This window comes from Octodon degus, unplaced genomic scaffold, assembly GCF_000260255.1.
Source record: "Octodon degus isolate 3935 unplaced genomic scaffold, OctDeg1.0 scaffold00146, whole genome shotgun sequence".
Lineage (NCBI taxonomy): Eukaryota > Metazoa > Chordata > Mammalia > Rodentia > Octodontidae > Octodon > Octodon degus.
In genome coordinates, this window is record NW_004524722.1 from 5,126,486 (window position 1) to 5,140,662 (window position 14,177).

The window sequence follows — 14,177 nt, forward strand, 5'->3', positions numbered from 1 at the left end:
AATAAATTCATGAGACGTTACAGACTGTTTAAATCTTACGACTGTATATAAATGTGGTTAAAATGCAGAATTTTTTTGAATGACATATATTAAACAGAATAACATTCTAGAGAATTTGGGCAACTACATATTTGCCTTTAATGTGTTATAGAGCTATTCTTGTGTAAAACACATCTATTTCAGCCTAGAATTTAAAATGAGTCAGTTGAATAATCAAAAATTTTAAAAAATCATTTATTTTTGTGTTTTAACTTCTTAAAAGTTGCAAATATGTAGGCCTTGATTTAAACTTTGTGCCAGGTATGCATGTGTTATTATAGCACATGATGTCATGTACAAAGTTGATGGATCAGTTATTTATGGTTGCATCTGTTAAAAGTAAATTTAATTATTTTAGAAAACAATAGAAGAGAGTTCATTTATTTTGCAAAGTCAAGGCAAATGAGGAAAACCTCCAAAGTTTGAGAGAAAGTAGTAGTCAGCATGTGACATAAAACTGTACAGAAATTTACGTGATAAGTTTGAGCAAAGATCATATTTCAAAGAAAGAAGTAAGGTACAGCTAGTGTAAGTTGCAAAAAGCTCATCTTGGAAATATATAGAGAGAAGTCATGTCCACCCAGCTGGGATAGTGATGATTTATTTCTACATTAGTTTCTCAAGATTTGTGTAGTTAATGAAACATATTATTGTGGCATTTCCCTTTTAAGGAAGAGTTTCAGGATTTTGTCTCGAATCTGCTTAGTTTTCACCACATACACGATGGGGTTCATCACGGGAGGAATGAGGAAGTGCATGTTGGCCATGGCCACGTAGACGTGGGAGGGAAGCCTGGGGCCAAAGCGGTGCAGCATGGACAGGCAGATCATGGGTGTGAAGAACAGGACCACCGCACACAGGTGGGAGATGCACGTGTTGAGAGCCTTGAGGCGCCCACCGTGGGAGGCGATGCTCAGCACAGTCTTCAGAATCAATGCATAAGAGAGCAGAATGAGGAGGAAGTCAAGCCCCATGGTGGACAGCAACACAAAGAGCCCAAAGATGCTGTTGATCCTGGTATTGGAGCAGGAGAGCTTTATGATGTCAGGGTGCAGGCAGTAAGAGTGGGAAAGCACATTGGAGCGACAGAAACACAGCCTCTTCAAAAGGACAGGCAGAGGTACCTGTACTGTCAAAGTCCGAAGAACAATAGTCAAGCCTATCTTGGCGATCACCCCATGTGTGAGGATGGAGGAGTAATGCAGTGGATGAGAAATGGCCACATAGCGGTCGAAGGCCATGGCCAGAATGACGGCTGACTCGAGGTCCTGGAAGGTGTGGATAAAGAACATTTGGGTGAAGCAAGCGGGGAAGGTGAGCTCTCGAGCATCCAGCCAGAAGATGCGCAGCATGGTGGGGAAGGTGAAGAGGGACAGGCCCAGATCAGAGGCCGCCAGCATGGCCAGGAAGAGGTACATAGGCACGTGGAGGGTGTGCTCCCTCCAGATCACTGTCATGATGGTCACGTTGCCCAGCAAGGTAATGAGAAACATGGTGCAGAAGGGTATGGAGATTCCGATGTGTGCAGCCTCCAGGCCTGGGATGCCTGTGACCAGGAAGCTGGAGAAGATGCAGTCTGTGCTGTTGACAAGGACCATGATGCCAGTGGAACAGCAGTTTCCTAAAATAACGAAAAATATGTTCATGTTTGTTTTGAGTTTTCACTTTATCTACTCATCATGCTTCTTATTTTAAACTGCCAGCTCTAGGTTTTCAATATGACATTAAATGCTGTTTTCCAATATATAGCATCTGACCTTCTACATTAACAAATTTTTCTATTATAGTCCCTGCATACTGTAACCTATTGATATTAGTAAGTCTTTTGAACTATGTATCCTACTGGCATCATGATAGTGAAAATCAAAATTCAAACTAAATATTGTACCAATAGACACTGGCACCTCGCATAGTTTTACTTTTCTGATTTTAGTTGTTCTTGACCAACTGTGGTGAACATTTACTCAATGAATAATTCTAGAGAAAACAATTCATAAATATGAGACGCTCGTTGTCTGTAGTAGCATTGTTGTATCCCATGCCATTCTGCCCTATTGGCCCCTCTAACATTAGTTTCCCTTTAGTTCACCTTATTTATATAGCGCACGTACCCATTAGAACTTTGTGCACTGTCTGAGTTATCACCTCCACCTCTGTGGCTAAACATTGCTGCGTTCATGCAGTCATTCTACCTAATAATGGCCCAGGTACAAGCATGGTGATGTTGGCAATTAGGATTTCCAGGAAAATGATAGGAAAAGTACAAGTGTTTCTTTTGATTTCAATGTTGAAAATTTTTGATGCAACCAACAATTTAAAAAAAAATCCATGAAGGACATTCTTAAGATATATGGAAAGAACAAACTATCTACGTATGTAATTTTGAGAAAGAAAAATAAATCTATGCTATGTTTTCCTTTTCCTCATAAAATTGCAAAATGTATGACCAAAGTGACTGGCAAGTGCTTAGTGAAAATGGCAAGAAGATTTAATTGATCATACGTATTTATCTATAGGAAAAAGCAGTATTCATGAGATTCACTAGTATCTGTGGTTCTTAGAATGTATCTCATAAAGATAAAACGAGACCACTCTAAAGTTAGTTCAAATTCATACCAGTAATTGTAATTGCTATAGTAGTTCATAACAAGCATGCTTCTTACTATCTTGGTTTACAGCATATAAAATAGTTTATAGATGGGTTTTAATGTTCTGTTTTCTACATGGCATGAGCACATAAATTATAATTAAACTTATGGGAACTTTTGCTAATGTTATAATATACATTTGTGTTATTTAATATGATAAGGGTAATAATCATTATTGGTGTACAAAATGATATCTTGGATATAGTTGTCTTTTAATTGTTTAAACATTTTCTTTTTAAAAATTTATTTTGTGATAAATTGAATTTTAAATGAATTTTAACCATATATATTTTATTTATTATTGAATGTAAGTACATTTATTCTAAAACTGAACATATGTTTTCCTTATGATTAGAAAATATTAAATACTGAATAGTGTATGTACTGCTCCTTTAAAAATTACATCTATGTGCTCTTTTGTGTTGCAGGACTAAATAATGCAAATGTGCATTAATAGTGTCTAGTGATAATTTAAATCAATTATATTGATTTAATTTAGTACAAACATTATTTGTTCAATCACACATTAAATAAATATTACTTCCCTCCATCTGCCTGACATAAGTTATGCGTATTACCGTAGCAAAGATTTAAACTGGTACAATTAGCTGCTTTTTAAAAAGTATACAAGATAGTGAAAGAAAAAAAAAAACATTAGAAATGATGCAAGATTTCAGTAAACAAAGTAATAGGAATTCAACAATGGTCACTGTATTACATGATACTATCTTTAAATTAGGTGTCCAGATTATCAGATATAAACATGTAAGATTTGTTTACAAAAAAACTAACAGTAACAAAGAAGTTGTAGGAAATTCAACAAAGAAAGAAAAAATCAGGATAAAAAAATTAAGCATTTACTGCTCTTTACAAAATACCAGTAGAAGTCAACAGTACAAGTATCCACACTATTCTGCACATATACTAAATATATTTTTCCCTTCTTTCGTTTGTCCCTTTCCTCATCCGAGTATTTCCTTCCCACTGAACCGTTTCGTTCCCTCTCACAGTACCTGCTGTACCTTTTAGGTTTTCATTACTCTTTCTGGTTCTCACACTAGTGAGATAATACGATGTTTGCAGATGTGGATCTGCTTTATTCCAATGCAGCAATTAGCATCTTTTGTTGTAGAAGTGAGAATCTACCAAACATTTCAGGATAAGGTACAATGTATGGGAGACAGGGCTGCTACCAAGCTGTGTGTTATCAAACTTTTGTTCAAGACAAAGTCAACTTTAAATGCACTGAGTCTCCTGCTGCAGAAAGCATACTACCTATTTTTTTCTTATCCACCTGGTATCACTTCTGCATTTAAAAACTAAATTGATGAATACATAGCTCTTTATATCTACATACAGTTATTTTCACAAATGCTACACACATATTGTATACATTAATCATTCTAGTTGCTTCCCTGACCTCAGTCATTCATGCCAGACTTATTGTTATCAGGCCTCATGGAAATCTGCAATCAAAATTTAATTCCTTGGGCCAGCCAGATGGCTCAGCAGATAAAGCACCTGCTTAGGCAGATGCAGGGGCTGGGGGTTCTATCCCAGGCCTGCTGTGCCGGGCCCACCCCCAGGACACGCTGAGATTGAGATTGAGACTAGGTGTGATGGTACGTGCCTGTAATCCCAGCTCTTGGGAGGATGAAAAACATGAAAGATCACTACAAGCCCGATCTGTGTAGTGAGACCCTGTACATCCTGTACTAAATACATAAATGCATAAATAAATAAGTAAATAATTTAATTCCTTGCCTCAGTCACATAAGCCCTAGCTGCGATGGCCTGGGTATTTCCTAGCTGGTTCTATTCAAAATTTCTTCATTGTCTTTGTATTTATGGTGACAATCACAGGTATTCTGTGTACTCACTTCTACTGTTACTGGAAAGGTTATTCAAAATTTCAAAATAGGGGCTGGTGAGATGGCTCAGTGGTCTAAAGCACCTACTTAGAACAAGCTTAACAAAGCACAGGGACTGCGCTTCGATCCCCCAGCACCACATGCTGGCCAGCCCTGCCCCCTGGTGGGCTGAGATGGCCACATACACATACACACACACACAAATAAATAAATAAATAAATTTTAAAAAAAATTTCAAAATATCAGCCTATGTTGATTTGGATGAGGCTTTCCAAAGAAATAATAAAGGATTAATATATTCATGTATACAATCTTCAGGAAATTGAGAAAATAAGTGTTAGCCTCAAAAGCTGTTACAATTTGTATAAAATTTTGAGTTTTTACTATAAGAATAGAAAATGTTTTCTGGCATATGCTCTTGGTAAGTCTATATTATACTTAAAGCAAATCATCCTACTTTTCATAATTAGGGGGCTGGTATCAGTTTTCTTTCCCATGCCTTTTTCTCAGCCACAGATTTTTATTCATTTTATTATTTTATAAAAGTTTTTCCATGTTATGTATTTATTTAAGCATTTTTAGAATCTATACTCCATGGTCCCCAAAGAATGTACACTCAAGAATGAGGTCAAAGCTCATGGTTATGTTTTCATCGGCAAGAACATTTGTGTTTCTCCTGTTAACTAAAATGTTAAGCCTCCTTCCTTGCTTGGTTTATGTTATTTGCTCAAATATCTCAGGTCCATGAGAAAAGTAGACAAGGATGGTTTCCCAGAAAGAACCATCCTGTAAGCCCTTATTTCGTCTTATATAATGACATGAAGTTTTTGTACTTACACTTTTTGTGAACTTCTTTGTTGTTAGTCCTGACCCAGACATAAGCCAGATGTTCTCTCCCTCTTGGCATCTCAAGGTAGAGCTTTACAAAAAAAAGTAGCTCAAGGAAAGGTCTCTCCACCTTGTGCCAAGTCAGGAATGCCTGAGAGTGGGTTTAAGCTTCTTTATTACTCTTTGCAGCTCTCTCTTGATGATAGCAATCTCCTGGGAAGCCTCCTTCTCTTCTTCATCTGGAGAGTAAAGTAATCAATACCAAAAAATGCTTCAAGATGACCCAGTAATGAGTGTTTTTCATTTGAAATTGCTTTCTAAATTTTGAAGTTATGTCTACTCACTGTAAAGTCAATGTTTAAAAATGTTACCTGTATTTTAAAATCACTCTTATTTTACATATTTGGAGGATTTTCAGAAGTTTGTTGAATCACAAGTATACCTTTGGATTCCATTCTTGTTCAATTCACATATGTTTTAGTTATGAAACAAAATACATCAACACATGCATGTATCTATGTGTCCAGGGACATTTCTGGTTATGTAGTTTCAAATAAAAACATGGATATGATCTTTCAGGCTAGGCAAAATCAAAAACTCATTTACTTTTCAGGAGTGGGTCAAAATGCAATGCATGGGCTGGGGAGATAGCTCAGTAGAATAAGAACTTGCCTGGCAAGCGCAAGGGTCTGGGTTCAATCCCCAGTTCAGAAAAAAAAAAAAAAAGCATTCATCTATGAAAATTGACATTTTATTGGTACCTATAATGATGACTCATGCCTGAAAAAGTTTTTAAAATTATAAATATTATCACTTACATTTTCAATTTAAAAATAAAAATTTTACCTCATACCAATCCTCATGTCAAGTCACTGTAAGGGACTGGGTACATAGCTCAACAGCATAAAGAACTGCCTAGTAAGCCCAATGTCCTGAGTTGGATCCCCAGTACAAAAGAAAAAAATTAAGTCATTGCTATCCTTCAAAAGACTAATCTTAAGACTGTGTTTCACTTAAGTGAAATAAATCCTACCCACATGTGAAAACATATTGTCTTATTAGTGTCAGAACCTGGAAGAGAAAAATGGAATCTGAAGGATACAATAGATACTGGAAAAAAGGAATGAACTTATTCAAAAAAAGTTACTAAATTGGACAGGAGAGGGAGTGGGGAAAAGAGATTTATCTATGTATGTAAGCAGAATTGTTTGGACAACTGTATTGTGCATTTTTGCTGGTCTATGGAAAAAAGCAATAATGATTTATTTAATCTCTTTTTTCAGTTGTTTGTACATTTTGTTTTCATAATTGCTTATACATTTCTTTCTTTTTCCTTTATTCTTCCAATTTTACATGCATATATCTGGTAATATGAGTTACTGGTTGGAAGACAACACTATGTACTACAACAAATATTGGGGCCAAGGAGAGAGATGGCTCAGTGGAATAAGCACTTGCCTGACAAGTGCAAGGGCCTGAGTTCAATCCCTGGTTCTGCCACAAAAAAAAAAAAAAGAAAAAAGAAAAAGAAAAAAAAGAAATACAGTGAAATTCATATTACTTTGTTAAGCGAAATTTTGTATCACTTATAACTTTTTCTGTTTTAATTCTAATTTGTACTCTCTTTAAAACATAATAAAAATAGGAAAAAAAGAGATTGCTCTTCATGTAGATTAATGTATTTGAACCATATCAAGTAATTCATACCCAGGCAATTTAGTATTCAAGAGGAATTCATGACTCAGATTACATTTGCCTCTATATGGCGGTTGTGTCCGTAAGGGAACAGTTTAGCTTTTGATTTTATTTTGTAAGCTTTGTAAAACAGGTAGTGCTCACCCTCCTCTCCAAATATGGAAACAGTCAATCCACTGAGAACCTGAATGGAACAAAGAAGAGAAAGGTGGATCAATTTGCTGTCGCTGCTTGTACTGAGGCATCCTCTTCTCTTACTCTAATAGGACCTCCTGACCCTCTGGTGTCTAGACTGATCAGTGGTCCCACAATTTCTGGGTCTCCTTATACTGAATTAAATTACCAGATTTTCTGGTTTTGCAGTTCTAGATGGCATATTGTAGGATATTTTGGAGCTCTGTAATCATATAAGCCAACTGATATAATGAAAGCCTTTGTATACATATCGATCCTAGAGTTTCTGGTTCTCTGAAGAATGGTAATATATTTACCTATCAAAACACCTTGCAAAAATAAAGTCCAAGTTATAAGTGATATGGTCTAACTTTCACAGGTAAAGTATTTCTTCTCAGATGAGAACTACTTTTTCCTCTGTGTAGAAATGCAATATTTGAAAATAACTTCAATGAAAATGTGGGTGAAGTTATACTCAACCAGAAGTTCTCTATCCATTGGGTATTAGTATAACAGAATTGAAATCACTAATAAGTGTAAAATGAAGTGCTATAGGATAGAATAGTATTCAAAAAGGAGCATTGGGTTGCTGTTTTTGTAAGTGTACTTATTTTTTTCTGTTCATTTATGTATCACATTTATAACTCCTTATTAAATCAGGGACTTTATGTAAATGAAGTAAGACAATTCTACTCAAAGTTGTATAGCCACTTGAGCTTTGGGGAAAGAGTATGTTGCATGAGGGAAAGAAAAATAGAGAAAGATGTTTCCACTGACATCCTAAAAATTTGAAGGTAAATTTAATGTCTAGACAAGATTTCAAACACAAAATTTAGTCACCTCTAGAAGACTATAAGTACTTGCTATTTTTATTATCATTATTTTGATGATATATACGATACATCAAAGCCTAATACACAGAAGATATTAAATCAATATATAATTGCTTAAAATAACACCACTTTCTTATAAAATGTGTGTTAATAACTGTGTGCTAATGTCTCAACTTTACTTAAGACACAATTACCATTGCCCATATTATATAACATTAAAAAGCTCATCAATAAATACAACATCTCTGGGAATTTATTGACAAATAATAATTACATGTAAACCTCAGAATTAAACTAACACTATGCAATAGATTAATTTGGCTTTACTAAATGCAAAATTTACTATGTCTCTATTCATAAAATTGTTAATTTAACTGATAATAGCATATGGCCATAGATTAATTATATCTGGAATGTGAACCAAAGTTATTTGTGAAAATTTTCTCATTTATTCAAAGAAATTATCACACAGAGGGACTGATATATAAACAAATATCTTATCCAAATAGTTCATTGATTATTGCAAATAAATTTGCTTAGTAAGATTGATTATCTGGAAAAATGAAAATTATACATAAAAATTGATAATTGCTCACATAATGCTTGTATCATCTATCGTGGAATAATTTATTTGATAAAACTATCTTTGTTATCCATCTCTACCAAGAACAAAATTTTATGATATGAAGTTTAACTACTGTCATTAAGATCTCATTTTATTTTTTGTTATTTGTTCTTTTTTAAAAAGAGAGTACAAAATAATGTAAAAATAGAAAACTTATAAGTGACACAGAATCTCACTTAGCACAATAATATGAGGGATGTCTTAGATTACCGAAGTCCAGATCTTGCAACACTACAAATATCCCACTTGGCAATCTTCCTCTGAATCATAATTGAGAGCATGCCAACATAATGCTCTCTTTTGTACATGTAATACATTTTGAATTTCATCTATATTTACTTTCCCAACCTTTTTTCAACACCCAAAACTCAGAGCTCTTCCTTAGTGTTCACAATAACTGTAATATTGAGATAAGCCTCCTACGTGAGAAGATGATTTATTATTAGAGAACACTTTTCAAAGTAACATTTCCATAATCAAATGAACTAAAAAGCTTTCCATTGGTGAATATTTTACTAATTAATTGAAACACTTTGTCTCAGCCATCATTGAACAATTAAGTAGGGATAAAATAATTATTTCATGTGGAAGATGGCAGATACAGCACTAAGTCGGTCACTGAGAAAACCAAAGGACTGGCAGCTTTCAGTCAATATAATAACCTTAAAGGATAGATTTTATTTGGAATGAACTTCTAACAACCTTGTGGGAATTTGTTTCAGTTTTGCCTCTGTCTTTCATGAGAGTCTTGTGTAAGAGAAAACTTTTCTCCAAAATTTCATTTTGCAGGAGTTAAATATATATTGATTTTGTGACTAACATAGCTAGAAATTGTGGTAGAGAGCCAATATGGAAGATAGATGAATTTAATTGCACATATATTGCCAAACAGGCATTGGTTTGTCTCACTTTATGTGTGTATCCACTCTGAAAGATTCATATATATTTTTTATTATCTAAAGAGAATACATTACATTACATATTATTTGTATTCTTTCTTGGAAAAACACAATTAACACTTTAAAATAACAAATACTGCAGTTTCCAAAAAAATAAATAAATAAAGAGAATACAAAAGTAATGAAAAGATATGAAATGATGCAGAACTTCAAACAAATCAATAGGAATTCGACAATGCTTGCTGCATTGCATAATATTGTCATCAAATTAGTTGCTCAGATTACCACACATAGAAGCATGCAAAATTGGAACAAAGAAAGAAAAAAGTAATGAGAAATTAAAATGAAAAAAATATAAGCAATGACTGGTCTCCTGTGTATACCAACAGAAATTTACAGAACAATTATCCAACCCATCCTGCAAACATACATAAATATACCTTTCTCCCCCTTCTCTAGCTCTCTTGTTTTTTCCTCATCCCAGCTTTTCCTTCCATTTGAACAGATTCTTTCCCATTCACATTATTTATTGTACCTTTCATATTTTATTTACTCTTTCAGGTTCTTATACTAGCAAGACAATATGATGCTTGCATATGCGTCTCTGATTTATTTCACTTATCAGTATGGTTTCCAGTTGTAACCATTTACATTGGCCAAAACAATAAATCAGTAACTCACTGTACTTACCTTTTTTTTGGCAGAACTGGGGATTGAACTCAGATCCTTGAGTTTGCTAGTCAAGCACTTATCCCACTGAGCCATCTCCCCGGCCCTGTACTTACTTTTAAGTTAGCTCACCTTTAACACTTTGATTTTCAAGTCACTTCAGGAATATTGTTCAAATTTAATGATGTGAAAGGTAGAACGCTGGGCCTGTTGCCTCTTAGTAGCTTTCCTGTATGGTATGGAATTCACTCAGAAAAATACTAACAAAGTTTTATATGTTAGAAAAATACAGACCAGAGTCAAATATCTACATACTGAAGTGAATGAGGTTTAGACCATTACGTCTACCACTTCAGCAAAACCAAAATGACGAAGGTGAGACTGAACACAGTGATATTATTACTAGATGAAGGCTATGGTGTTAGAAACGGTGAAGCTTATCAGGTAAATAAAAGCATTTTTGAAAGCTCAAAAGAAAGCCTCAGATTTACCTTTTTCTACAACAAAGTACAAAATATTATTAAAACAAAAATATTACAAATGATACAGAATTTCACTTACTCCAATAAAATAAATTTAACAGTATTTGTTGTAATGTGTAGTGTTGTCTTCCAACTAGTTTATATTACCTTATATACCCATGTAAAAATGGAAGAAGAAAAAAGAAATATATAAGAAATTAAAAAGACAAAAGGGATAAACAATTGAAAAAAAGAGACAAAATAAATTAAACATTGACTACTCTTTTCCATAGACCAGTAGAAATACACAGTACAGTTATCCAAACTATACTGCTTACATACATAGATATATCTCTTTCCCCACTCCCTCTCCTGTCCTCCTCCTCAACTCAGTAATTCCTTGCTTATGAATAGATTCATTCCCTTTTCCTAGAATCTTTTTTACTCTTCAGATTTTATTTTCTGTTTTCAGTTCTTACACTAGGACACAATATGATGTTTGCACATGCGTTTCTGATTTATTTTGCTTAACAGTATGGTTTCTAGTTGCATCCATTTACTATTAAAAACTTCAAGTTTATCTTGTTTTATGGCTGAATAAAACTCTACTGTGTAAAAACACCACGTTCCTCAGTTCATGAGCATTTGGGTGGTTTCCAAGATATAGCTGTGACAAATTGTGCTGCTATAAACATGGGTGCACATATATCACTGTCATATGATAATAGTCCTTCTGGAAAAATACCCAGGAAGGGAATACCTGGCTTGAATGGGATCTCCAGTCCTAGCTTTTAAAGGACTCTCCACACTGATTTCCAGAGCGGTTGTGCCAGTCTTCACTCTCACCAACAGCGTAGAAGGGTTGCCTTTCCCCACAGCCCCTCCAGCATTTGCTCTTGACTAACTTCTTGATATTAGCCATTCTTTCTGGAGTGATATGCAATTTCAATGTAGTTTCAATTTGAATTTCTCAAATGACCAAAGATGTGGAACTTTTTTTTAAAAAAAAAAAATGTATTTTCTACAAGGTCTCACTACACAGATCAGACTCATAGTGATTCTCCTGTTTTCAGACTCCCAAGAGCTGGGATTACAGGCATGCATCACCATGCCCAGTCTTAATTGCAGTCTCAGTGCATTCTGGGGACAAGGTGAGCACTGCACACAAAGGAATGTACCCTGGTTCCTGTGTCAGCCTAGCGTTCTTTCATATATTTATTTGCTATTTGTATTTCTTCCTCTGAGAAGTGTATATTCACGTCAGATGCCCATTTTTGGATTGGGTCTTTGAATTTGGGAACACTCTTTTGTAAAAATTATTTAAATGTTCTAGATAGAAGGCCTTTGTTGGAGGGACAGTCCACATTTTTTCCCCATTCATGGGTTTTCTTTTTACAATGTTGGTGATATTTTTTTCAATGCAGAATCTTTTCAAAAAGATCAGATCCCAGTTGTTGATTGTTTGAATAATTTCCCATGAAGCTTGGTTTCGTTCATCAACTCTCTACCTACACCTGTGTCTTTAAGATTTCTACCTACTTTTTTCTCCAGAAGATCATTTTGTGTTTCTATTTTCATATTTAAATCTTTGATCAATTTTGACAGTAGTTCAGTGCATGGTGATAGACATTGGCCTAATTTTAGCTTTCAGCATGAGGACAGCTAGTTTTTCCATCACCATTTATTAAAGAGGCTATCTTTCCTCCAGTGAACATGTTTGGCCTCTTTGTCAAAGATCAGATAGCTGAGTGTGTTTGTAGTTGTGTCTGAATCTTCCAATCTGACCCATTGATCTTCCGATATGTTTTTTTGCTAGTACCATACTGATTTTATCACAGTAGCTTTGTAGTATAATTTCCAGTCAGGATTTGAGTTGCCTCCTCTTTTTCCTTTGTTCCCTAGGATTACTTTTACTATTCTAGGCCTTTTCTGTTTTCAGATGAATTTTAGAAATGTTTTCTCTAGATCTGTGAAATATGATAGTAATATATTAATTGCTACTGAGTTGAATCTGTATAACAATTTTGGGAGTACAACCATTTTCACAATGCTTTCTTTTCCAGTCTAGGAGCAAGTAATATTTTTTGATTTTTTAAAATCCTCTTCAATCTCTTTTCTCAGAGTACTGTAATTTTCACTGTATAAACCTTTTACTTCCTTTGTGAGATTGAGTCCTGCACGTTTCATTTTTATCTTATTGTGAAAAGCATGGCTTCCATAATTCCTCTCTCATTGCCTTCATTGTTCTCTGTCGTGGAAGTATCTTATGTCTCTGTTAAATGTGATGGATAGATTTTCATGTTCATAAATCTGGATTGGAAGTTGTTTGCTTTCAGGATATAAAATACTTAACTCTAAGCTCTTCTTGACTTGATGGTTTGAGAAACTTTCAGATTCCATAAGTATATAAAAATTTTTCCCCTTTGAGACTTTAAGTATGATAAAATTTGTCTATTTGATGCTCACTTAATAAACAGGAAAAAATACATGATCTTTTGCCTTTCATAAAGAAGCTTCTACAATAAATTTCAATTACATGGGTAGAATAGAATAGTTGATAGATTAGATTGGTTATCATTCTACAGAATAAGTTAATGAATATGTGTAAATATTATCTAGTACTTTCAAATCTATACTTATCAATTTTTATATTGGCAGAGAATTCATTGAAAAAAAGATGAGCCTGGAGAGATAGATCAAAAAAAGATGAGCCTGGACTAAGTGCCTGTTGAGGCAACCTCAGGGAAGAGGGTTTGATCCCTGACACCACATGCCACACTGGTCCCACACCCGGGTATACTGGGCTGGCCACTGAGACCAGGTGTGGTGGTGCACCCCTGTAATCCTAGTGCTGCGAAGGCTGAAAATAAGAGGATCACTACAAATCTAAGCTGTATAGTGATTCCCTATATTAAATACACTAAAAAGAATAAAGGTAAGACAGAGAATGGGATGATTCTATAAATTATGACATAAATTCATAACTGTGAAGGGACAGAAATTTTAGAAAACATTGCTGTTAGATATTACCTATCAGTGGTATCCACCTAAGTTTTCTGTGATAAAACACTGAATCCATTGCTGAAAAAGGAAAAAAACAATGAATCAATAAGACAACTTGTACATAACATTTCTTTTCACATTCAAGGATGACTTCTGAAGCAGATGCAACTTCCAGTGTATTGTTAAATTTGTTGCATGGCTATGGTCCATAAAGACCACAAATTACAATCAAATTATTGACAGAGTCTAATAACCAGATAGAAAAAGAAAATATTGAAGGCACCGATAGATCAAAATGGTACATTAAAATTAGAAAATATTTTTAAGAAGTTGATTTACTAGAAATTAAGACTAGAGTCTGGACAGAGTAGGAGAAAAGTTGGTCCATGGGTACTAGGTTAGGAAAAAGTTCCTATGGGACATTACATATTA

At 34.5% G+C, this 14,177-nt stretch overlaps 1 protein-coding gene across 1 annotated transcript; it reads right to left on the reverse strand.

Annotated features, from left to right (window-relative positions):
* Positions 1-686: 686 nt before the first annotated feature.
* Positions 687-1,637, reverse strand: LOC101560806 (olfactory receptor 51G2-like). Its single transcript, XM_004642102.1, has one exon. It carries the CDS (start codon positions 1,635-1,637, stop codon positions 687-689), a length of 951 nt encoding a protein of 316 aa, XP_004642159.1.
* Positions 1,638-14,177: the final 12,540 nt, after the last annotated feature.